The following is a 27,191-nucleotide window of genomic DNA, read 5'->3' on the forward strand; positions in this document are numbered from 1 at the left end:
AGCACAGTACCAGGCACATACTGAACTGCATCAAATTATGATGCTCCAGATCTGCAACCAGGACTTGGAAGACATGTTAATTTCAGAGAGGTGAAAAAAAATGTCTGTTTCAAAATAAAGAAATTATAGTAATAAGAATAATCCAATAAATATTTCTGAATCAATCAACTTTAAGTTAAAACGAAACTTTCTGGCATTATAACTCATATACTTATATAGAGTTACCTATGCAAACTTCTGAATAATTATAAGACGAGTTTCTTCCATTCATTCTGTATGTTAGACACACACACACACACACACACACACACATACAGTTTTGTCTACTATGTGCCAATTGTTCTTGTTGCAGAGGCTACTGACTTGCAAGACAGTTTACGGTCTAGGGAGGTTTCTGGAGATCTATGGCTCACCTGTAGTTGAATTACTTTGAGAACTTCAATATAGGCATTTTTAAAGAGATCCCTAATGACTCATGCACACTAAAGTTGAAAATAGGATCTTTGAAGTATAGCTCAAATCCCTCCTGTTCTGTAAAGTCTTCCTAAATCATCCCTGCTCAGGATTTTAACTCCCTTATCAAAACTCATGGCCCTTACACACTCCACAGTGCCTGTGTGCTCTTAAAACAGGAAGGTGATGATGTGGTAGTGTGGTGGGTGCTCGTGTTACACTGCTTGGAGTTCAACCTCCAGTTCTATCACTGACTGTTAATTTCTAAGCTTCACTTTCCACTTTCCACATCTGTAACACGGTTGCAATGCCTACCTTGGAGCACTGCTTGGGGGATTAAATGAAGATTACTGATGTAAGCATGTAGTTCAGAATTTGGAATAGAGCAAACATTCAGTGAAAGCAGACTGCTGTTTGTATTTTGGGGTCATCATTTTATCTTTTATTTGTCTTTTTGCACTGTGCAATATTTCCAGACTCATTTGGGGTCAATGGTAAGAAGAATCTTCTGTCTCCTACATAGGATATTGCAGTCTGATGTACTATGATCTTTCTGGTTAAGAATGACACTGCCAGCATTCAGAGATTTACTGGTCTTCTGGAATATGCAAAGACTTCCCTGCATCTTAGTCACATATATGGTTACTCAGTAAAATTCAGAATCATTCACAAATAGGATATTAAAACTTAACCCAAGAGGGTAAGAAATCACACAACCTTGTAAACATCATACAATGTCTTTCTTTCTGTATTGCATGTTCTATTCCAGGTATCACAGTTGATTTCCTAGTGAATGTGTTGCTTGGAGCTTTCAACACATCAAATGCCATCACCGGCTTGTTGATGTCAGGATGAATAAATCTTACATGTGAGTAAAATGACAAGATTTTCAATCTGTCAGTCATACTTCTCTAATTTAGTTTTTCTCCCATACTGATGGCAAAATGCATGACGATTACAGTTTTTTTTTTTTTTTGAGAAAAGGAAAAAAAGTAATGCTGATATCAACTGACTACTAAAACTAGATTGTGGTGTTATTAGGATCAATTATTTTCTTCAGAGAAAATGACGTGAAAAAAATCTTAACTTTTATGTGAGAAATATAGCCCAGAAGTAAAAATAATTATAGGTTAAGACAACATAGGTACGAGTCAGTTAGATTCAAAACTTAGCCTCAGACCATTTGGCATATAAACAGACTTGAATCTTAACTGGGTTTCAATATAGAGCTTAGGGATATATCTGGGAATCTTTGAATATGAAGACAGTACTGTTTGATGAAACTATCACATGAGTCATTAAGGAGAAAGTCTTTTAATGTGCCTTCACTGAAGTGATTAAGTAGCAGGCTGTGATGTGAAAGTAATGGCCCCTGAACAAAAAGTCATGTTCTCTTTTTCTTAGCAAGAAAAATGATATTTGATAGTATTTGGGGTGTAACCAGAGGCACCATCAAGAACAAAAATTTCCTGGCAACCAGCAAAATCTACAAACTCTCAGGAGACAAAACTGAAATACTAAATTGTACATATATCTTTCAAACTCACGGATCAGTGGACTATCTAAGCAATCTTCCTGGGCACCTGCACTGAGGATAATTTGCTGTTCCCACTCTATTGGGATTAAAGGACAGAGAGGCAGATGGGGAAGTAGAATGCACATTAGGTCCACATTCTTTAGCTTCTTAAAAATGTAAACTGTCTCAGTCATTCAGAGCATTCAGGATGGCAGTGACAGACATTTTCTGAGGATTAATCCATTGCTGGGGGACCCGACCTACCAAGGCACCTCTGATGATTGTCCTAGACATTTGCTACAGTGCCTATTGCCCTAGACATTTGCTACAGTGCCTATTGTAAGGCATTTTTGACTAGGGACCTGGTGCCACCAGATTCTATGCTTCTTCTAATTTCCAAAATCTCATAGGAAAAAAGAAAGGGTATCTGTTTCTATAAATGATATCACAATCCATCACGTTCAGCCAAGAAACTAGACCTCAGTCTTGATTTTTTTCCTTTTCCCCCAAGGCACATACCTAATTCATTCCCTGTTGGCTCCACTTGCAGAATGTCCATCAAATCTCCCCACTTCTCTGTGCCATCCCCATTGCATCCACCAGGCTCCCCTAATCTCCCTTGAACTACTCCTCTAGCTTTCCAAATTGTTCATCTGCCTCCTCCCACACAAATTGGATATTTATACCCTGAGACATTTCTAATATTTGACACTTTGAAAATGATATTTGGCCTGTTACACAAGGAAACATATCTGGTGATTGCAACAGGACTAAGAAGTATTCTTCTTAAAAACTGTCTTTATTATTACAGCAATAAGAATAACATGTTTTCAATGAGTAAACTAGTTTAAAAAATAGAGCTAAGCAAAGAGAGGCAGATAACAGTCCCCTAAGAACTTCTCACTCCTCAGTGCAGCTGCTGAGCAGCTCCACTCTCTCACATGTTTCTCAGTTTCTTGACCTAGGGAAGGAGATGGAAAATTCTGGCAAATCCCCAGGATAATTCAAGGTGAATGAGCCTGTTGACCAGGGCTTCTGCAGTCATAATGGACACCTTTGGAAGCCATCCTGGTTTGAAACCATTACTTAAGGTACAAAGTCTAGTCCAGGGAAAATTGGCTTCCACCTAATTTGAACTTGAAAAGTGCTAGAGGACAGACTGTATTGTCTGTGTGTATGTAGACATAACAAAGCTATTTTCATGCACAGTCCTGGCAGAAGGCCCGCGGTAACTGCTCTGTGGGTCTGGTTACAATTATTTCACTATAGGGAATAATCCAGGACAGTACATCCCTTCTCTGTCCGCTCGGTCTCAAGTTGAAATGTATGCTGTTTTTACCCCACAAGCTTTCTTTTCAACGCTCCTCCCTGATTACCCTTTACTCCTCTTCAACCTCTTCACACTGTATATCCTAACTCTCCACATCAGGAATCTTGGCCAAATTCTAAGCCAACATTGCAATACATGAGTGTGTGGAAGGGAGGTTGGGAGGGTACCTGCCCTTTATGCCTGTGATTGCACTGAATCTGGGCACATGTGCCTGCATTTCTCACTGTTTGTGCTTGTCCTTTCTAAGTTCTAATTGAAATAAACAGAACTCTCCTAAAAGGAAAGGACTGGAATATCCTCTGCAATTTTACCTCTATAACCAAACACATTTGTGCTCCCCGCCCACTGAAACATTTCATACCACTGAATGTGGCCCTTGGGAAAATTCTTAAATGGAACATTTCATACTGAAATGTGTTTTTAATTAAAAAAACAACAAAAAAAGAAGATAAGATTGGTTTACAGGCTATCAGTCCTAAGAGGCTAACACACCAATATTTAGAAATGCTTGTGACGATCAAACCCTTCTGTGATCACCCTTGGTCATATTCAGTTCCAAAAACCTGAAGCCCCATCAGTAAGTTACTTTAACTCTGAACTAATTTGTTAAAAGCTACAGATGTCCTCTCAACTGTCCCAGGTACCAACTTCTCACAATAACTGTATCACAAATATTTTGGGACACTTCCTTACATTTTTCCTGCATTGGAAATCTTCATCGCTAAGAAAGATGTTAAAGAAAGGTAAAACAAAGATATATAGTGGTTGATCAATCAGGCCTGCATAAAATTTATATACTTGGATCTTTTAGGTGTATAAGATTGTTAATTTTTTTGAATTTTTTAAAAATTATTAGTTGTAGATGGACACAATGCCTTTATTTTATTTATTTATTTATTTGGTACTGAGGATCAAACTTAGTGCCCTATGCATGTGAGGCAGGCACACTACCTCTGAGCCACAACCCTAGCCCAAGATTGTTATTTTCTTAAGAAAATATTTTCAGGATTTTTTTTTTCTCTTAAATTACCAGCATATGGTGTGAATCATCCTTTGGTGTAATACTTCAACATTTTGCACTTTGACCTTTTTCCATGGCTGACAGTGACCTCTTCAAATAAGGACAGGAGGTAGGGAGAGTTGGAAGCTGAGAGAGGAATAGAAATGTGAAGTCCAGCTCTAGTAAATGACAAATCAACAAGGAGAGGGATGCGATAGCACAGGGAGGTCACTAAAAGTCACAAAGGCAAAAATAATTTTATATACAAAACTGAGCATTTCTGTTAACTTCTATAGAATGCAGTTCCCTTGTTGAAAACACAAGGTTTGAGGACAGACCTTGTTAAGAACATTATGCTTGGGTGTCCCATGGGATATACAAGTGGTTGTGATAGAACCATGTTCCAATTGGAATTATCAAAGTTAACCATTTCTATTTTCCACCAAGTCCTGTACCCTCCAAAATCCTTCCCCCAAGACTCTTTCACTGGCTTTCTTAAATAATTTGTGTAGATTTGCTAGTGAACATTTGTCCCTAATGAGATTGTAAGATTCTTGGATAGCAAGTGATACTTTTTCTAAACAAATATTTGAATTATGCCCTGCCTAGAAATGCAGTCATATTGGGCCTTAGGGTATCACGTATGAATTTTTTAGGAACACATTTTATTCTGTGGAACTCCTACAGAACTGTTGAAGATGTCTCCCCATTAACCCTTCAGGTCTTCTCTCCACAAGCTCTGTGATATGAAACAATGATATCCATGGCCTCTGTCTATGGACTCCCAGTCCACTGGCTTCTGGCAGTACTTGGCCCATGGGGTACACTGGAGAGAAACAGGTATGGGAGGAGGGAATTAGGACCTCAGTCCAAGTTCTGCCTGCCTCCCTGCAGGACCAATGTGGGACAGTGTGTCCCTGTCAACTCCTGGTAGTTCCACTGTCTCCAGCCCCAGGGATTCCTGTCTCATGTCCCTTCACCCCTGCAGATGACCCTGTCCTTGGGGGCTTTCCTGCTCCACTGTAAAGTCATTCCCTGGAATTCACCTAATATATGCCATGATGCCTTAACGTTTTCTGGTGCTTAATATATTTGATGTATACACATAAATAAAGATTATAAGACATAATCCTATTTCCCAAGGAATTAAGTTTCTTTGGAAGATATTACATATGAATATATCTATAAAACAATAAGAAATTGTATAAGTGATCTATAATTATATTTCATGTTCCTTAAACATTATGTGTCATATATATATATATATATATATATATATATATATATATATATATTCTATAGACCAGTGGTACTAGGAAAATTGTAACAGAAAAAAAGAAAAAGCAGATGAGCCTACCTGGAAACATGTAAATGCGATTGCGTGTGTGCGTGTGTGTATGTGCGTGTATGTGTGTGTGTACATAGTATACCATGGCAGCTCATGTTTAATATATATCAGGTATATTTCTAGTGTAGAATAATAACTGCCATCCCATTTTCTCATTTTCTAAATTTAGAACTGGTTTTATTGGGTTTTCTCAAAAGTATGGTACTTCCGTGGCCTCTTAGTTGAGAAATTTGAGGAAAATTGGATCACCGAATCCAAGGGTTTCTGGAAGGTTCTTTTTACCAATACCTTCATCTATGTTCTAAATAATTCCAGAGGTTTCTATCTGACTCAGTGACTTTTGTTTGCCATTCACTATGTAGAGTAACTGCTTTTGGTTGTTGAACGTATATTTTTCAAATGTCCAATAAAAGGCCCTTTGCAATTCAAGCCAAAAGGTTGCTTTGGGGAATTTAAAATTTGAATTTCCTGAGTTAATATGACACTTTAACCTATAAAAGACTCCACTGAAATGGCTTTTATTTGCTAATAATTGCAGACTTAGGTCGGGAAGACTTTCAGCAAAACATAGTTTGTTATTCTGAGCACTCTACTTTTATGAATGTCAGTAATTTCAACCATTTATGTGAAACATCAGTTGCTAGTAAGCTCCTTTTTTGTTTTATTTTCCACAGGTCTAGAGTACTGACAACACATGCCAGTAAGTAGATGAAAAGCTCCTTACAAATATGACTTGGTATTCTCCTAGGTTGCTAACCTAAAATTAGCATACTCATCTTTTACTATTTTCTTCTTTAAGATACTTGTTTCCTAGGGCACTTTGAGCTTTTTGAATTTCACTATATAAAAGACATCATTTTAATTAGCAGATGGCAGTTAATTCTCTTGTAATCAGCACTTACCTATTCCCTATTCACTCAGCTGAAAAATCAGAAAAATTACTTTAAAAAATCCACAAAATAAAAAAAATTGAAACAGTATGTCTTCTGAACCAATAAATATGTGTTGAGGACACTCCAACACAAAAATAGTTATTTTCCCCTCTTTTTAAAGATGATAGTATTTTCACTTATTTTGAAATTGCTTATGATTTCTAGAAGCATCTTTGGGAACAAAGGAAAATCACCCAATTTACCCCAAGGTAAGATTCATAAGATTGTCAGAATTGGCTGCAGAGTTTAAAACAACCCAAAGAGGCTCACACTCAGCAAGAAAAAATAAGGAGCCAGAATAGTAGAGTCTTGAGAATAGAACAGAACACAGTCACCCCTACCTGTGGGGGACTGGTTCCAGGACTCCTTGCAAATACCAAAGTCGACAGATGCTCAAGTCTCCTATATTAAATGATGTAGTATTTGCAATCAACCTATGCACATTTTCCCATATACTTTAAATCATCTTTAGATTATTTATAATGCCTACTACAAAGTAATTGGTATGTCAATAGTTATAATGCCTTATTTTAGGGAATAATGACAAGAAATAAATGTCTATACATGCTCAGACCAGATGTGATCTTTTTCTCAAATATTTCAACCATGGTTGGTTGAATTCCTAAGTACAGAACCCATGGAGGCATTATTAATGAATGATTAACATTGTAAAATATTAAAATATTAATTAAAAAAGTACATAACCCATGGAAAGAGAGTGGACTATTTTCATTCAAGAATCTGGGGGTCTAGCACAGTGGAGTTTATTGCAATGTAGTTTGCTGTATAGGAAATGAATGTCCTGGGAGTCCTATGGGCTGTCACAGCAAAGTTATTTCATGATCAAACATTATTAAGTTAGATAAGAGATCTGGACAGTTTAAGCTTATCTGATTCTATGTTTTGTATTTGTTATTTTTGCTCTTAATTTCCTGGGAAGGTTTAAGAATGGTAGAGAGGCCACAGGCCTCTATAACAGGACTATAACAGGACTCATAGTCCTACTGATCCAGGCAAGTCTCCTGTGCGGGCAAGAAACTGGGGAACATGAAGGAGACGGATTGGGGGAAGCTCAGAGCATGGTGTTTTCCCTGATGTCCCTATGATTGAGTAAATACTGCAATCTAGGGACATTCAGAGAAATGATACATCTGTCCTTGTAGTGTAGGACCATGACGTTAAACAGGGAACAGAGGCTCTGTTTGCAGCTTGTCATCTGAAGGCACAGCCCATTCAGTTACTCAGCTGACCCCCGTGTAGCAGGCTGTGCCTACCTGAAGAGCAAGGCAGTATCCCAGGCCATAATTCTGCCTCCTGAAGCTTTTTCTCCTCTCCCCTTACAAAGGAGTATCTTGAAGATCTGGCTCTTCAGCTTGTGATAGTAAAGGCCAAATCTCAAAATACCAAGGTTCAAGTAGGGTTGAGAAGTAGAAGGGTAATAGGAGACTGCAAGGACTGCCGGGACTGTTGAAGAGATGGTGGGAATGTGCAAGCACTGGGCTTAGTTTTAGAACAACTGCAGTCTCAGTGCACTGTTATTTGAGCTCCTCTCTTCAATTTTCTAGTGTTAGGTAATTTTCACTCAAGCTGCAGCACCACTCCTTATTTTGCTGCTGGTTTAATATCAATGCTTGACCCACTCTTAACGGTATTTGGACCTCTTTTCTATAATTCAGCTGCACTTACAGGCACAGATTGGCCTGTAGGTCAAACCAAAGGTGTGACAGGAAAGGTATATTCTTTGTCAGATTGTTTATCATCTATTTTGGACCCATGATTGAACTAGATTGCTAAAATCTTAAAATACAGTGGATTTCCCAGGTAACCTGTATTTGGGGAACTTCATTCCACCCATCACAGTTTGGGCAAAAATAAATCTTGAAAAATGCTCGACACACAAAAGAAAAGAACAGTTGCAGCCTCTGAATGTGTTGCCCAGCCCCAAAGTGACCTTATCTCACTGAGTGGGTTGTTACAGGTTTAAAGTTAGGATTCCGCATTTCAGCTTAAATAAAGAACTGTTGTTGAAAATAACAATGTTACAGTAATATCTCAAAGAACCAAGCATTATCTGATTCTCTGTAGCACCAGTTACAGTGTCAGGATGCCAAATTTGAATCTGAGATCATAGCCTTTTGGGGGTGTGGGGGGTAGAGAAATTCCTGATTTTTTTCCCCCTTCAATATTTTGCAGATAGGAAAATGTTCCAGAGAAGCAACCTAGAATTTCAGAAAGAAAACAATGTTTCTTGAAAAATCCTATTTAGAGTCCACCAAATTAAAAACACAGACACTTAGTTGAGAATTCTGCCAGAACACTTCAGTGAAAAGTTGTAAAGTGAGAATTTCATAAAAGTGCCAGTTCCTTGCTAAACCCAAACTTTTAACACCTTAAAAGATATAATATGTTTTAAATGACTTCATATTTAACCTTGTCAAAAAGAAAGAAATCCAAATGCTCACAGGGGCTTGGATATCTCCCATGACAAGGCTTATGTGGCAGGCCACCCAAAGATAGAGCACCACATCCTGAGTCTGGATTCTGCTTGTGGTTCAGCCCAAGGATTTAAATGACTTAGCAATCTATTGTATCCATATATATTAAGGACAGACTGCCTTAACATAGGCTTCCTGCCTTACAGAGTGGCAACTATAAATGTTGGGATGCTGCTTGTGTCGTGGGAATGAACCAGCCCCATTCTTAATCCAGTACCTGAGCCTCTTTACTATCCTGGATTCCTTCCCTGTCACCTGCTATTGCTCTACCTCAGATGGGAGTAGACAAATCTTTCTACTCCTCCCTAGGGAGGCTTGCAAAGCTACTTTTGGAAAAACATTGATGTCATTATTCCAGTTCTTTTTTTTTTTTTTTTTTTTTTCCTGAGATCTTCCTACAGGGAGAGCCTCAGAGAACAGACCCTCAATTCCCTTTTTAAAATTCTTGGACCAGATGTGTTTGGAACTCAACATTTTTTCAGAGATGGTGTTCATAGCATATTTTACACAAAACCTCCAGCAGGGTCTGAGCCAGCACCTCATAAATATGTGAATATTTCTGCAGTGAAAATAGAAATTTTCACAATAAATGGAATGAGCAAAGACCATAAATAGCCTGAAATCAGTTTGGGACAAGTTTGCCATCCAATGAATTTGGGTGTTAAATTTGCAAAAGAACTTTCAGTTTCTTGAGCGTTTTGGGTTTTGAAATTGAAGACAAGAGATTTTAGACCTGTATTAGGTTTTCAAAGAGCTATGACAAACTAACCTATTTGTTTTTAGATAAAGAGGAGATGAGCCTATGTACAAATAGCTTAAGGAGGACTTTCAAAGAAATCTTTAGGTACAGATTTTGATATATTGAACAGGATTTGAGATAAGTGGGTTGTCCTTGTCCCTGGGCTCCTGGCATATGGCCTTGACCGTCTGTATTTCAGAGTTGATCTGTGACGGTGCTGTTGTCATGGAATCTGTGCTGCCTCACTGCAACATGGAGAAAGGGACATGAGTGGGCCAACCTAACCACTCTGACACTCACAGGAACATTCCCAGACCAGAATAAAGAACCAAGCAAGATAGTTGGAGCCAACTGGCATGCTCATACAATGACTCCATAATAAAGTAATTACACAGTTTGATTTTTTTAAGCATATAACCCCCCCCCCACTTATGTTCTTGATATAGGGTAATGTTTGTAAAGCCCAAATCATTGATGTTTTCAAGGTGGGGCTGGGAAGACTATCTTCTGGGTTTTTATGCTAGGGACTGTCTACATGGAAAGGACTATTCTCCTGGAGATTAGGGCTGTCACCAGTGAATACATAGAGAGATCAAGGCTTACTTGGCTTCCAGTGCCAGTGCAATGATGCCTGCAGCCATGGGGGCTGAGGCCGATGTTCCAGTGTGATTGTCGGTGCATCGCTGCCTTAGATCCGTCGTGATCTAAAAGACAGAAATGAAAAACTTAGATCTCTGAGGTCAACATAAGTCATATGCAAGTAGAATGAAATTTACTCACAAAAGTGAAGTAGAGGGGTGTTAAAAGATTTGTTTGTAATTTCTTGTTCCTGCAACCCTGTGACAATATTGCTTCCAGACAATCGCCTGTGTAAACCGACTTTGATGAGAAAAAGATTTGGAAATTGTCCTTCACTTCTACTAAAGCCAAAATCAGGACTAAGGGGAGCCTATGGCTAGAAACACTATTAATTTTAAACTGCAGGCATCCCATATAGTTCATCCTAGCACAAGCTCTGGTTAAAACCAAAGTTCTTTCATTGCTCCAATATTTTAAAATAATTAAAATGTGTTGAATCGACAGCTACTGAGCTTGGCATTGGGAAACTAAGAAATAAAGCTATATAGCCCCCGCTTTTTCCAGACCATTACCCTGAGAGTGCTGTAGGTTTCAAGCTAAAGTCTAAATAAACTCTGCCATAGAAGGTAAGTTTGGTTGTGGAGCTTTCTGGAATTTATAGAAATATTGCAAGGTCAAACTAAGATTTCCTCAAAGACTTCATATAAATACAACAGAACAGACTAGTACGCTTCATATGCAATTAAAGCACAGAGTGTCTGCTTGTCCATTATAGAAAGAGATTACCTATTCCTCTATTTTTATTTTTTAATCAAAATATGAGAACTAGATCATTTTTATTTTCTTGGATTGAATCCAGTTCACTTCAGCTGTGGCTGAATAATATCATCATCCAGCAAGGGCAATGGTTTTCAACCTTTGTTCCATTATGGTCTCATTAAGGAAGAAAATTAAATTTAAGTTCTCCTTTAATAAGAGAAATTAAATATTAGGGAAGATCTTCCTGGAAACCATTGTAATATTGTAAGAGTTCTAAAATTCTCCCTCCCGGAGAAGAATCTATCTTTGCTCCCTTGGGACATGCGCTGAGAAGGCACAGGCTTGTGAGGTGAGTCCACAGATTCACTGCTATCACTGAAGACATTAGTAAATCTTTCTTTGGCAATAAGACAAGTATGTTACTACCTTTTACAGATAAAAAAAATATGTCAACATAAAGGTAAAGGAGGATAAAGGCAGCAGAAAACAAAGCCCTGTCTTCCCCAGGTGCTTCCTTTAAGATGAATGCAAAGATGAGTCGAATTTGGTTTGCTACACAACTCCCTAGAGGTAAATCCCCTCCCCTTTAGAAGTTTCTTCTCTGTTCCGGAAGGCTGTCTTCCATTATCTGTTATCATTCTAGACTGATATCCTGGCTCATTCAGTTTCACAGGAGACCATCTGTTCTCAGTATCTTTTGTTTTTTTATGTCACCTCTAATGCCACCAGATTATCTGTGTGAGGAGGAGTAATGGCACAAAGCAGTTGGAAGAAGAACCAAAACTTATAGAACCACGTGGATATGGTGGTGTGGATGGACAGAGTTTATCCACGCTGTTAACAAGTTTTCTGCACTTTCCATTATTGACTTTAAAGATGTATTTCTATTGTGCTAAAAATCATATAACATAAATCTACCTTCCTAGTATAATTTTTATGTGTCCAGTACTGTAAGACTAATTACATGAGCACTGCTGTACAGTATCTCTAGATCTTTTTCATCTTGCATGAATGAACTCTAACCATGGAACAAGTCTTCCTCGCCCCTCCCCTTGTTCCCTGGCAACCACTGTTCTGCTTTCTGTTTTTATGTGTTTGATTGTTCTAGGTACTACATGTAAGAATCCTGTGGTATCCATCTTTTCCTCATTAAAAAATTTCACTTAGCATAATGTCCTCAAGATTCATCCATATGGAAGCATGCGACAGGATTTCCTTCCTTTTCAAGGCTGAATAATACACCATTTTGCCGATTCTCTATCCATCCATCTATTGGAGAACACTTGGAGTGAACAGAGCTGCAGAGTTTGTACATGTGTGCAGAAATCTTTTCAAGGTCCTATTTTCAATTCTTTCAAATATATATCCAAAACTGAGATTCCTGGATCATTAAAAAAGGTAATTCTACTTCTTTTGAAATTTTAGGTCAATCTGCAGCTTTATTTTCTGGTCTCCAGAGTCACTGCTGTTGAGAGATGGCCTTGCCTGCATTCCTTTCATTTTACCTCAGCCATGGTCACATTCCTTTCTCCATGCTTTATTATTTTTTTTTCAATGACTTGTGCCTGGATTCAAGATTTTTCATGCTATTTCCCAACTTGGCTCTCCTGGCTTATTCTTCAGCTGCACCAGACACTTTCAACACACAGAAACACATCCAGAATCAACACTCCAAGTGTGTGTAGCAGTTTTGAGTCTAATAAATAACCACCTCCAGCCAAACATGAACAATGAAAATTTCATGTCAGCTTCGCAACAGGAATATGCCTCATCCACATAGAGTCATTCGGTATAGATCACATAACACGGACTTAAATAAAAAGCTGTTTAGGAATTTTATAAGTAGACACCAATGAGGTGTTAAATGCTCTTCACTTGGGCAGGTCTGGGGAATTCCAAGTCACTATTGTGCTGCATTTTATTTTTTCCCCCCAATTAGTTTACCTAAAAGAAAAGTGAGAGTAGGAAGTAGGGGTGGGAAAGGGGTGGAGTAGGCAGGTGACAGAAAGGGAAAAGGTTAAAAGGAATGGGGGTGGGGGGAGGAATCACAACATCCTCACTCCCTTTTCATCTGCTTTAATCGGACATTGCAGCTGGAGCATCTCAAGAGGAAGTTACTGTCAGTGGTGGAGCTATTTAGGTGTAAATTACTGAGAAGTTCTAAGCTGGAGTTCTCATCATTTAGAGAAGTCACGGTATAGGAGAATTTTTATGTCTATCTTTAGAAAGAAAAGGCAAAGACCACCATGGAAAATGCAATCTTGAAGAAAAATGATGTTCTCCAAACTGGAAGCACATGAGGTAACCCCATTAATCACAACGCACGCAAGCAGGACCTGACAGTGTCATTAAAAGGAAAGTTGTGTTGGATGTTGGGCACAGAATGTGGGGCAGGGAGAGTCCAGAGATTCTATGTGCAAAGCCAGACAATAAAGCACTTTTAATGTCAGATGTTCGAAAGAATGTCTCAGAAGTTGGTCTCGATCCTGGTGGCACATCTTGCATGCTACAGATTCCCTCAATTCACTACCCAAATCAGAAACAGAATTTGCCTCCAAAGAGCCTCTCAGATTGCTCAAGAAAATATCAACTGTGTCCATCGGAGAGAAGAAAGCTGGAGAGGAGGACATCAGGCCCTGAGCCAGATCAAAGCTGGCCTGATCAGCAAATTAGATTTTTTCAGCCTCTCAGGATCAGTAGCAGATGGTTTTTTGGACTCCACAAAGTTCGGATGTGATCTTTACTTGGTGAGAAGTGGGTACTGTTTAGTTCTAGCCAGTCTCCTCCTCCATCACCACTTTTTCTCATCCTAAGATCTTACTTCCTAGTAATGTCACATTTCATTATTTGAGCTGATTGGACTTTTGATTATAAGCTATCGATGCAGTTCTCTAGGGAATCACAGTGCAGATTGACTTTGGCCCTAAGTGACAGGCTTTGACAGCAACCCCACAAGCCGGGGGGGGGGGGGTTGTTTCTCTCCCCAATGACCTGTGACATGTTTTACATGGAAGGGTCCATATTGTCTCCTGTCTGTTTAAAAGAGCAACTGAACAGATATTTTTAAAACATGGAGTGATTCTGCTGTCTGTTTCTGGTGTTGATTTTGATTTGGATCAGACATGTGCCAAGAAAGCTGTTTCAGACACCATTATTGGGGAGAAGGACAGAAACTGAATCTTAACTCTAACGATGAATAAAGGAGGAGGAATGGATTTATCAAGCACAGTGACATAAAAAGGAACAAGGACCAATGAATGCTTTTTGTGTTCACAATGGTATGGAATTCAATCATGAATGACATGTCAGTCCAAAGCCTCACTCCCCTGTTGGTAAGAGAAGCTGTAAGTGTGAAGTACAAGCTTAAGGGTTTGCTTATAAACGTGAGGTTGCTATGATGTAAGGGGATCCCATCTCAAATTATTGTCATGTTTTCTTAATGTTCAGCTCAGTTCCATGCACCAAGAAAAGCATAGTATTTGCTAAGATAAATTGCTAAGATCAATCTGCCATATACTCATTTTAAGGTAAGCTTTAAACTCTAAGCAACCCCACAAGGAAGGGTTTCCCTCTCATTAGGAAAAACTTTCCCACTCATTAGGAAAGGCCTTAAGGTCATGTCTCTCTTGTCTATCTCAACAAAACTCACAGAAACTTGTAATCATCCTACAAAAAATTTGTGTGTACCTGTATATATACAACTCAGGGGTTCAACTATAGCACTATTTGCACAATTACTACTACAACCCCACTGCTTCTCCTAAAACTACTACTATAAACAGGCTGTAGCAAGTGAAGCAATGTTCAAGAGTACATACAAACCCACAGAAACTTTGCAAGGAAGATATATTTACCAGCTAAGAATATGGAGGCTCAAAGAGACTAAGTAACTTGCCTGAGAACACAGAGCAACCAATGGGCATGGGAGTGGTGAAGATACTAAAATGTGAAACAGCAGCAAAAGAAACTGAGTTTCAGTGGATACTCCTCTATGAGAACAAAAGCAACAGAGCCAGAGCAGCAGTAGCAATGGTAGTACTGATCTTGAGTCTCAGCCCAAGTTAGAGAATGGGTATGGCAATGCTCCTTCAGGGCACAGTTAAAACTACAAGTTGTCAGAAGTGGGGTCTTCTTTTCACTTTTTAACATTCTCAACAGAATGTGGATCAAACTTCCAAACATACTAAATACATTTGGATTTGCTAGTCTTTTACTTATGAAAAATAATGGCGTTTGCTAAATTAAAAAGAGGAACAGAGATGATAGAGGATAATATAGTACAGATGGTGACAGCACTTGAAAAATGAATTAGGTGGAAGGTGGAGGTGTTCCTGGAAAAAAAGTGCCTCTGCTTACAAGCATTAAAAGCAACAAGATAATCCTCCATGTGGAATTGGTCATTTAGAACAACCCTGAAATACCAGGCAGCAGGGTTTTTTTTTTTTTTTTTTTTTTTTTCTGAACACAAATAAAATAAATGACATTGGGAGAGGGTTAAGCAGCACATACATGCTTCAAACCCTGGCTCACAGAATCCCTCCCTGAAGGAATACAATGGACCCATATCCTAATCACCAAGACAAATGGCTAAGGGAAAATGTCAAAGGCTGAGCAAGTCCCAAAAGAAAGAGATAATTTAATGATGAGAGTGAATGGGGAGAGAGGAGAGCTTTATCCAGAAGACAGAACTTGGGAGAAAGGTGGAGGGACAGTGAACGCTTACAGGTGGAATCTGAATGCTCTTGGACATTAAGGAGGGTGACATGTACAGCTTTATTATATAGCAAGGTTCCTGTTTATTTCCAATGCTAAATATACTATCAAATATCAATTACCTTCCATCAATCTGCCAACTGAAGGAGTTTCTCTAAAAGAAAAAAGTGTGCCTCCCTCCCTGTCCTCCTGTGTCTACACAGACCACTTGTGAATATTCCATCCTTCCAAATGTCTGATATTCAGGGCTGGGATGTAGCTCAGTGGCAAAGCGTCTGCCTTGCATTCTCGAAGCCCTGAGTTTGACCCCCAGTTCCAAAAAATGGAAACAAAAAAGAACCCCAAATATCTGATAATCATGTACAAATGTTTATTGAGCTCCCACGCTTTGCAAAGAAATAAAAGTTTATCATCCCCAAGTATTTCCCACTCCAGCATGAAAAACAGACAACAAATAAGAAAATGAATATGATCATGTTAAGTAGCTCTCAGTGCACTAGAAGGAAAATTGAACAGGAAAAAGGAGAAGAGGGAGAAGGAGGGGACTGCTATTATTTTAGGGAAGGGAAGGAAGAAAATCCTTTCTGAAGTGAAATCTGAGAAGAGACATAAAGGAAGTGGCATCTGGGGACAGGATGCTTCTAACAGAGGGCATAGGATGGAGCCCTGGTCTGAACATCACCCAAAAGATGCAATCTCGGGAGCTCAGTGCTGTGCCTTAGATTTTGTCAGAGGTCTAATTAAGGGAGTCATGAAAGAAGAAAGGGCATGAAGTTTAAAAAAAGACGACTGAAAAGAAAATACAATGGACACCTATATATTCTAAGTGTTTCTTTTTTTAACCACTGTGGAAAGGACACAAAATAGGTAAGAAAATTGCCGTTCCTTCATACAGATCTGTTAGGTGTCATTGAAAGTATCAAAGGCATGGCAGCACACAGATTTACAAGATGGCTTTGGGGGTCCATCCTCAGTGGAACCCTTTTCCTACTTGTGATTTTTTTTCCTTTTTAACTTTTTAAAGTGTTTTCTCATCAGTATTGAAGGCATGATAATTCTTCTCCAAAATGTTTTAAGGCAATAATGAGATGATGTATGTGATGTGCATAGTACCAGGCAAGTATTTGTAGGGAAAAAAAATGATTTTTATGACATATCAATAAAACTAAAAATGTACTATGCATGAGATATGGAATATGATGTGTATAAGTGAGGTTAATAAAATATGATTTCACATCGTGGCTTTAAAAATGACTAGTGCGTATTATTATAATAAACTTTATATTTTGGATGCTTCCTTTGCTGGAATGAACCACAAGGCCACCAACAATCCAAATGTACGAAAGCAAGAACCAGACCAATGTCCAGAGTTGTGCTAATGGTAATGGCAGGAAACGCAGGGACAGAGACGATGCTATGTTTCGAAACCTGGGACAAGATTTCCCTGCTTGTAAACCATGAAAAAGCATTTTGTCCAGGACAAGTACAATTGATTTGACAAAAGTACTTTCCCAGAAGCTGAGAGGAGTTCTTTCCCCTCTCCTCGGGTCCTCTGTGACTGTCTCGGTTCAAATCACAAAGGTGCTGTATGAATGAAGGATGACAACGGCGCTCTTCTGGAGAGGCTGCAAATGACAAAAGGAAATGAATGGCTCAGGGAAGGGAGCCCAGTACAAAGGAAGACACTGCCATTCCTGTAGCACTCAATCACAGATGCCACTAACAGGATGTGGGCATCACCCAGGGACCACAGGCGTCTAGGTTCAAAGCCTGGTGGAAGCAAGGTCCCAGGCGTAAGGCGGGATTATTCATCATTCTGACATCTTGAAGGAAAAGGGGTCAGCTGGACCATAAAAGGCTGATGTCGCTGCCAGCTCCACTCATGTTCAAACTGTTAACATGCTCGCCATCAAAGTGCCTTTCTTTATGGAGTGGGTGGAACAGAGCACAGTATTTCTTAGGTTGGAAAAATGGAGGTGCCAAAAGCACCTCTGTTAACAGCAGCTCGAAAAACGACCAGCCTGCACTCCCAGGGTGCAGCAGGTTACTGGCTCCAGTAACAACAGTGCCTGAAGCTTTAGAGCTTCGATGCTCAGCTCGTCATTATTCTCAGTGTCTTCTAGCTTCAGGAAATCTCTGAGTTTGGTGCTGATACCACCTCCATTTCACAGGAAATGATAAATGTGACTCAGCACTAGTGGACACTGACTATGAATTAGGGGACACAGAGGCAAAAGAGCTAACTCCAGTCAAAAGAGCTTAATTTCCATAATGAAGGCAAAGTCTCACAGAAGCATCATTTTTTAATTAAGAAAGCCAGAAAGTTTTCTAGACACAGTGGTGCATGCCTGGAATCCCAGAGACTTGGGAGGCTGAGGCAGGAAGATTGTGAGTTTGAGCCAGCCTCAGCAACTTAGTGAGACCCTATCTAAAAACAACAACAACAAAAGGAAGGGCTGGGGATGCAGCTCATTCTACAGGGTTAAATCTCTGCATTTTCATCTTTTACTTTATGTTTTGGAGTTATTCTTACTGATGAATGATGTGGAAGTACTGACCGTTGGGCTTGCATATATTTTTGTTATTATTATTATTATTTTTTTTTTCTTGGACTGGGGATCGAACCCAGGGCCTTTTACTTACTAGACAAGTCCTCTACCACTGAACTGCATTGTCAGGCCATCATGTATATTTTTAAATCCAGTCATGTGGATGAATTAGGGAAAGATTTGGGGACATGAACATGGGTAAGCATCTTCTACGTAAGTCAGTCTACAAAATGTAACTAAAGGTGGTAAAAAGCAGCTGAGAAATCAAGCATAAAAAAGAATCATAACAAGCAGGAATTAAGAGACACTAAATACATGTGGATCAAGAATTGCAAGAAGGCTAGGTGGCACATGCCTGTAATCTAAGTAACTCAGGAGGCTGAGGCAAGGAATCACAAATTCAAAGCCAGCCTAGGTAATGCAGTGAGAGACTTGTCTCAAAATAAAAACACAAAACAACAACAACAACAACAAAACACATAAAAAAAAAAAAAACAATGGCTAGGGATATAGTTTGATGGTAGAGCACCCCAGGTTAAATCCCTGCCCCCAAATATGATCTACATGAAGGAGATACATGTCAAATATTCCTTATCCTAAATGCTTGGACTGGAAGTGTATGGGATGGTGGATTTTTTAAAGGTTTTGGGCAATTTGCATATACATAATGAGATATATTGGGTATGAGAGCCATGTCTGCACAAAAAATTCTTTTATGTTTCTTGTGCACTTTATATACATAGCTTGAAGGTAATTATATAAATTATTTTGATTTTATGCATCAAACAAAATTTCATGGTGCGGAGTTTTCCACTTGTGGTGGATTTGGGGATTAGGGGGTTCAAACTGCAGTGCCCTATTCTCTTTCCTATATGTCACACCTGCATGGCTCTGCAAGATCTGAAAGCAGGGTCTTGGTTAAATGCTAACAAGTGTCAGGTACAGCAGCTCTGTTCCACTTTAGAAAGACCAATGCTGAGACAGTTTACAAAACCACAATCAGAGAAAGAACCAAGAGCAAAGGTGCCTGAAACTTAGAATCGCCAGCACAGTGTTGGGTACTCCAAAGGTCAGCACTTCCTTAGTCACCAATAGGTTAGGCACTTCTATTGACTTCCTCATTACCTTAGTTATCCATGAGCTATAATACATGGATAAACAATAATTTTATAAAGAATGTCTTTGAGAAAAAAAGACCAAGTAATTTGTCCAAAGTTCCCAATGGATAATTAGCTGAAGAGTGAAAGAAACTTATGTAGACTGGACCGGCAACCTGAACTTTTAATCCTTTTGATGCTTGTCTAGAAAAGAGGACATGTTCACCTCGTAGGACTTCTATTCTTCTCCATCCAGACTGTATGCTGCAGTCTTAGAAAAGCAGTTTTTGGGGGGCACACACCTGTAATCCCAACAGCTCGGGAGGCTGAAGCAGAAGGATGACAAGTTCAAAGCCAGCTTCAGCAACTTAGTGAGGCCCTGATCAACTTAGTGAGAGCCCATTTCAAAATAAAAATATAACAGGCTGGGGATGTGGCTCAGTGGTTAAGCACACTTTGATTCAATCCCGGTATTAAAAGAGAAGGAAAAAAAAAAAAGCACCGCACCTTTTATATAGGTACAGTTCAAGTTAAATAAATACAAGTCAATCCTTGATATCTGCAAAAGATTGGTTCTAAGTTTCCTTATATACTTTTATATATACTTTCAAATTAGCTGGATTTAGACACCAAAGAACTGCAGCTAAGGTTAAGTGAGTGACAAGGCACTGACATAGGTCAGGTTTTTTAGTTGCTCTGCTACTAACTCATAATGTAAATGTGGACCAATCATTTCTGCTCAATAAAACCAATGCTTATTCATGTCTAAAGTTACATTCAATCTTTGACTATAACAATAGAGCCAAGCATTTTCAATGAATTAGAAACAGAATGACAATATTTACAATGACTTGTTTTGAGTACCACCAGCTAATCTCATCTGCTATTCCCATATATTACTTGTACATACATAGTTATGGTTCTTCCTTCATATTTCAAAGTGAACATGAAATAAATAGATAATGAGAGACATGCAAATGTCACATACTATTTTCTTGTCATAGGACTCTCCGCTGCTATAGGTTGTGGCTAGTGTAGATGAACACTCTTCCAGGTACCAAGGTTTCTTTCCACTCTCTGCTGTGCTGCTGATGGAGATGGTATAGATGCTATTGGTGTAGCCATCACAGGAACAGTGGTCTTTGCTCCTTCCACCATTGCCAGATGCCCAGACAAACACAGAGCCAAGGCCTCTCCGCCCCTGTTGACAAAGAGAAAGAGCTAAATGATGGTGTGAAAAGATGAGAACCACAGCTCTAGATGGAGAGAAGATCAGAAAAAAATAAAAACAGGGCAAAATCAGATGTGTGCAGGATGTCAATAATATTCACTGTATTTAAACAGCATTCAGAGGGGGTAAGAGGAGTTATGTCAATAAACTGAAACAGTCATGCAAGTATCCAAAGCACCAGTGAATATACTAATAATGGCTACAATTTATGGACTGAGAAAAATTCTAAATGATTTTCCTGAATTGGATTGAATTCTTTCAACAACCCAAAAAGATTTGTGCAATTTTTGTTCCCATTGTACAAATGAGGACTTGGGGCACAGAAGTCAAATGGTGTTTCTAAGGTTACCTGTATAGTAGGGCCAAAATTTGAATCCAGATAGCCAGACTCCAGAATTGGAATGTTATTAGTTGTAACCCTCTTAGTCATATAATATTGCTTTAAATCTTCATATCCACCATGAAGTAGGTGTGATTGTGCATAATTTTTTATATTGAGGAGCACAAGTTCTAGAGAGGTTATGCATTTATGCTGAAATCCCATTGTCAGTGAGCAGAAGAACTATGTACCAACTATGCAATTCTTTCTAGAGCCAACCTCCCCCATGCATGGTGTGTATGCTGATTACTGAGGCATGCTAATGACACTCTAATAGTAAAGGATTTCAAGATTACATATATTTTTGGAATCCCTGAGTTATTCTTAAGTAACCATCTTTATTGCAAAACTTCTAAGAACCTTTAATGTGTGAATGCTCATTTCAAAATTCTGAGAACGGTGTAAACTCTAATGTAATTTCCAAATGTATTTGGCCACAGATAACTTCTTCAACCAGATATGTTAACTTTTTTTTTTCTTACAATGCTAGGAGACAGAGACACGTTCTGAATGCCGAAATTTGGTCACTTAAAATAAGATAATTAAAAGATTCTCTTAAGGCCCTAAGTAATTAAAGAATGGAAGTAAAGTAGAATGCAGATGCATGAAGTAAAGCAACTCTGGTTCTATAAGATGATGTTTTCAGGAGAAAACTGAAATAAATCAAAATAAGAAATATTTCTGGGAATAGCTGTATCTGAAATCCCAAGCAAGTTTTATCATTTTAAAACCAGAAGGCATATTGGAGGACATCTAGGCCAAATGCATCATTTTTGAGTCAGGAAGTAAGAACCAAAGTCACATAACTGTTGATGGCTGAGTCTCTTTCTTCCTTCAAGGCCTTGTATTTCTTGCTACAGGTGGAGGGAAAAGTATTTAAGATGTTGTCTTGGAACTTCTGGGAAAAGAGCCAAAGCAAAAGAGATGATAAAGAATCTGGAGTATCCAGATAAACTCTCTCTGACCTTGAATCCTCAAGAAATAGAATATTTATGACATGATTTGACTAACCAGAACACAGATTTTGTCCTTCAACTTGGAAAATGCAATATGATTACACAGGGATGGGGAGAGAGCCATAAAGAGAGGGGGGGAATCAACTCTGGCCGCTGTTGCTGCTGGACACTGGGCCTGGACCTGGTTCACCATCCCTCAGCTTCCTATCATGACATCCATGAGACAGAACAAAATGTAAAACTCGCCATGCCGTCATTAGCTAAGAATCTCAGTGAATGCTTTGTCAGTCGCAAGCAGAAATTATACCTCACCATGGTGTGTGTACTGGGACAGAAACTCTTGTGACTGACTCACATCTAGATCTCAGAGACAAAGAAAAAAAAAAGCCAGAGAGAAAAGAATGTTCCAACCCATCACCAACAACTTCCCACTCAATCAGGCACTGAGGGGCTACATTGCAGACCTAAAGCATGGTCACACTGGGCCTTACTTTGGCAAGTCAAGAGAGCCCATGCCATGGCACAAAAAACCCACCTCACTTAAACAACACAATGACATGATAGATTAGGAACCACAAGGCAATGGAAAAGAGTAGCAGATACAATCACATCCACTGATCTGGGTAAAATTATGAATTGTGTGCCCACGTATAAAATTCTATTAAAATATTTTTGAAAAGTAATTTGATTTAAGAAAACATTCAGAAAGTACTTTTGTGTTTATGATGTAGTTACAAATGTAGACTGCAAAGAGAAAAGTATGTTTTTAGTTTAGAAAAAAATGTGCGTGCGTGTGTGTATGCACGTTAGACAACGTTAAGTCTACCATACAGTGACACTGGACAAGAAGTTATCCTGGTTGGTAAGATTAGAAAATATTTTTATTTCCCTTTTTATATCAACCTTCCAAGACCTTGAACTATTTTTTAAAATTTTTTTAGTTGTTGATGGACATTTATTTTATTTATTTGTACGTGGTGCTGAGAATCGAACCCAGTGCCTCACACATGCTAGGCAAGTGTGCTACCACTAAGCCACACTCCAGCCCCGACCATGAACTATTTTGAGAAATAAACTTTCCTCTCTTCAGGGAGTAATTTTTTTAACATTATGATTGAAGGGGGTTTCACTCATAGAAGGTCTACTGCAAACCAAAACAACAGAGGTCAAAATTTCTAGAAACCTACACCAAGAACTGTACAAGTTTTATTCTGCACTATCCAAGTCTATATTATCATTGTTTTACAGATGCGCAAACTTGCCTCTGAGAAAGGCTTGCTAATTCCAGAGCCAAACCTGAAATACCAGAGCCAAAGTCTGTGCCTTTAACCCTTACAACAGACTGGGGCAAAAAGAGGGCTAGTGGTTATTATTCTGTTTTTCAGCCCAATCTCCTGTGTCTTTATTGCAGCTTAGCATTAGGATCTAAATGCCGACCAGTTCCAAGTTCACTGCAGACTTAGTGGGAAAATTAGAATTAATAAAGGATGTATGCCTTTTCCTTAGCACCACAAGACATTGATTCCAAACCAAAATTTCCCTGGAAATTCCAACTCTAGTGGGGCTCCCTCAGAAGTATAAAGACTGGTTTTTCTATTCTGGCAGCACTCACAAGTAAAATCACTATGGAGGAACAGTGACACTGTTAAAGAGTCCTTTGGGGAACCAATGGATTGAGAGAGGTCTGGGGGACAAGGACAGTTGGTCGCTGATGCTCTGAAAATGTTCCTTCCAGGAGACATCCTTGTATTAAAGGGACAATTCAAAGGATTCACTTTACAATGGAGCAGGAAAGCCCCCAAGGACAGAGTGTGTTCACTAAACATCTCCAAGTCTGAAGGGACATGAGGACATGAGAGTCCCCAGGGCTGAAGATAGAGGGACTACCAGGAATCGGTCAGGAACACACTATCCCATATTGACCCTGCAGGGAGGTGGGCAGCACATGGACTGAAGCCCCAATCCCCTCCTCCCATACCTATTTCTCTCCAGTGTACTCCATGGGCCCAATCCTGCCAGAAGCCAGTGAACTAGGAGTCCATAGACAGAGGTCATGGGCATCAGTGTCCTTCTGGCCCAGAGCTTGTGTAGAGAAGACCTGAGGGTTGAAGGGGAGACATCTGGCACAGTCCTTTAAGAGTGCTACAGAATAAACTGTGTCCCCCCAAATTCATATGTGCATGCCCGAAGGCCCAATAAGACTGCAGTTCTAGGAGGATCACTAGTGAGATACTCAAGGTTAAAGTGTGGGGCCGAAAATAATAGGCCAGGTGTCCTATTAAGAAGCAAAGAAGAGGGTGTGTAGGCACCGAGGAGAGGCTTCCATGAAGGTGCCTGTGTGGAAGAAATATGTATCTGAGAATTCATATCCAGAGAGGGGGCCTCATCAGAACTCAGCTGTCCTGATACATTGACCTTGCACTTCCAGACTCTAGAATTGTGAGACAATATATTTCTTTTGCTTTATCTGCTCAGTCTGTGATATTTTGTTAAGGCAGCCCAAGCTGACTGAAGAAGAAGAGAGAAGGAGATGAACAGTGCCCTGCCCCTCACAAAGGAGACAGAGTACAGATGCAGATATCATTCCATCCATGAGGCAAAATGACCTTTATGCCTGTGTGTATGATTTATGATCAAAGTCCCAGAAATACACAGACTGAATTTGTGGTCTGAAAATGCCATAAAGACAGCTGCTAAAGATCTATGGGGTTAATTTGAAACAATTAGCAATTCACAGATTTATTTTCTGCAGATGCACAGGGGTTTTTTATTAGGGTGAAATATTCAGAAACCAAAACATGTGGTAAAGAAAAAAAATCTGGATATTGCCCTCCAATTCAGAGTAACTTAAAAATTAAATCAGTATGTAGTGTGCAGGTAGAAAGGAAGATGGGCATAATATTATATATAAAAAAGAATTCCCAGATACATATTTCCTGTAGGAAATAATGATGTTTTCTAGCATGGTAAATATTATGAGTGCAATTGGTTATTTAAATATGGCTCTGAATGAAAAAAAAAAAACCCTTTGATTTAATTGAGTGCCAACTTAAAAGTTAATGAACTTAAGGCAAAAGATATTGTGAAATCCATGCAGGATCCATTCAACCAAACACTAAATAGTCTTTTTCACTGTGTATCTAAATGTGCATGTGTTTTTTCTTATGTGTGCCCTACAAAAATCAATTTATATTACCCCATAAGCATTATTTTTAAAGGATAGAGAGGAACTAGTTTTTCTTGTGGCTCAGAAGGTCAGAAAAGGCCACTTTATGCCGGATTACCAATTCAATCATACACCGAAAGCTAAGTTTTGTTTCGTTACATGGTGTGATTACTTTTTCAGCCAATGAAGTTATTTTATTTGATACTTTAATATGACTTTCTCCTCCTGTGTTGCTTAGCAAGGCTTCTTAAAGAATCTTAAAATAAATGAGGGAGATCTCTTGCAATACAAAAAGGAGGAAGGAAATGATAATGTATGAATTCTATTATTACCCAATTAAGAGTAAAATGTAGAGTAATGCCAGAAAGGTAAATATTATTATATGGATTTTTTACAAATTAGGAAGCTGAGACACATTAATGGTCCCTGCATCATTTAACCAAAACATCATGGAGACAAGAGATAAGGACCCCATGTCTGACCAGAATCTATGTATGTGTGTCTATCGACATGAAGAGACATGACAGAATAACCCTCAGAATGAGAAACTTCTTTCATTTATCTGTGATGTTCTCCAAGTAAAACCCAAATGCCTAATTAACTAAAGCCCCATGGTGATCCTCTCCCCAGTTTTTACACACTCCTGTCCTCAGTGGTTAAAAAACACAGACCTCTCTGTCAGCTCCTGGGTGTGGCAGGGGTATTCCATTCTCCGTGCTCCATGGACACTGGGCTTCCTGGGATAAGGGGGACAGATGTGGGAGACACAGGACACCTGCAACTAACAACTCAGTAGCTTAGATAGGAGGAGAACTGGGTATCTTTTTAAAGCTCCATTTTCACAACCTATCTTCCTTCTTGAACAACACTCACTGAAGGAAATGGGCCTGATCTCGAAATACATGCAATGGCAAAAATAAATAACAAAACTAAACTAAAAAAACCACCAAAAAAGAAAATGAACAAACAAAAACTTCTACAAACTGCTTTGGCATTCACAAAAGACTGTTTGTCCCAGAATTCTCCAACAGTGCTTTCGTGAATTAATTTTCATAACTTTTTAAATCATTATCATTCATCGGATAAATGATTAACATGAACCATAAAGGTGACCTGAAAAATACCCAGAAAAGAAAGAAAGTCAGCAATTAAACACTAATCAGGAGCAGATGGCCTCACCACTCCCAGAACCTTGGAGAGGAAACTGGTCTATCTTGGTGAAGAAAGCTTTCTTTGAAATGTGCATAGAGAATGAAGTCATGGTACAGATGTAGTAAGACATCTTTGGGATACAGCTTATGAAATTCTGAGATTTTTTTTTCTTTAATCAGTTCATTTGAGGAAGATGAAGACCAAGGGCAAGCAAATCAACTATATGAACCCAGAAGATAAAGTGGGCCACCCTTTCCCTTTCAGTGGAATTGAATAAGACAGACATGAGATGTTTTTAAGGACTACAGAGACCTGGTCTGTGAGGTTTAGGAATCTGGAGCTTATGCGCTGCTTTGAACAGGAACAAGCCTACAACAAGATACTGAACTCCATCCTCATCCAGAGCACAAGCATGTGGGACTCTTATTTTTTATGATGTACCCCACAGCTGGAAAGGTCTAACAGGAAGAGTGTGCAGGTTTCACCTGATGCTGCTTCTCAGGATAATTAAACAGAGGGATTTAAAAACCAAACTGTCATTAATTATAGTTTATTTATTTGGTCATTTGAGTACAGCCAATGGTTCAATAATTCCTCTTGTTTCCAAACAAAAATCCCAGGAATGCTACCCAATGGGAAACAATAGCTCCCTAAAGGCCAACCAACAGCTCTCCACAGCTAGTCCAAGGGCTCATCACCTGCTGATGTCAGCACCTCTTTCAGCACCAGGTCCTCCCCTGCTACTGTCTCAGTCTTCCTGTACCTGCTTCAGTTTTCAAAGCTGCCCCCAGGGCCTT

The 27,191-nt window shown here is 39.1% G+C and overlaps 1 protein-coding gene across 4 annotated transcripts in view; it reads right to left on the reverse strand.

Moving 5' to 3' along the window:
* Positions 1-27,191, reverse strand: part of Pcsk5 (proprotein convertase subtilisin/kexin type 5) — a 427,339-nt gene that overhangs the window by 219,640 nt on the left and 180,508 nt on the right. For all 4 annotated transcript variants that reach the window (XM_077797818.1, XM_077797817.1, XM_026394020.2 and 1 more), the window contains exons 8-9: positions 20,499-20,711; positions 10,417-10,517 (exon numbers count right to left, since the gene is read on the reverse strand). In XM_077797818.1, coding sequence (XP_077653944.1) covers positions 10,417-10,517; positions 20,499-20,711 — 314 coding nt within the window. The remainder of the gene's footprint in view (positions 1-10,416; positions 10,518-20,498; positions 20,712-27,191) is intronic.

This window comes from Urocitellus parryii, chromosome 4, assembly GCF_045843805.1.
Source record: "Urocitellus parryii isolate mUroPar1 chromosome 4, mUroPar1.hap1, whole genome shotgun sequence".
NCBI classification, from domain to species: domain Eukaryota; kingdom Metazoa; phylum Chordata; class Mammalia; order Rodentia; family Sciuridae; genus Urocitellus; species Urocitellus parryii.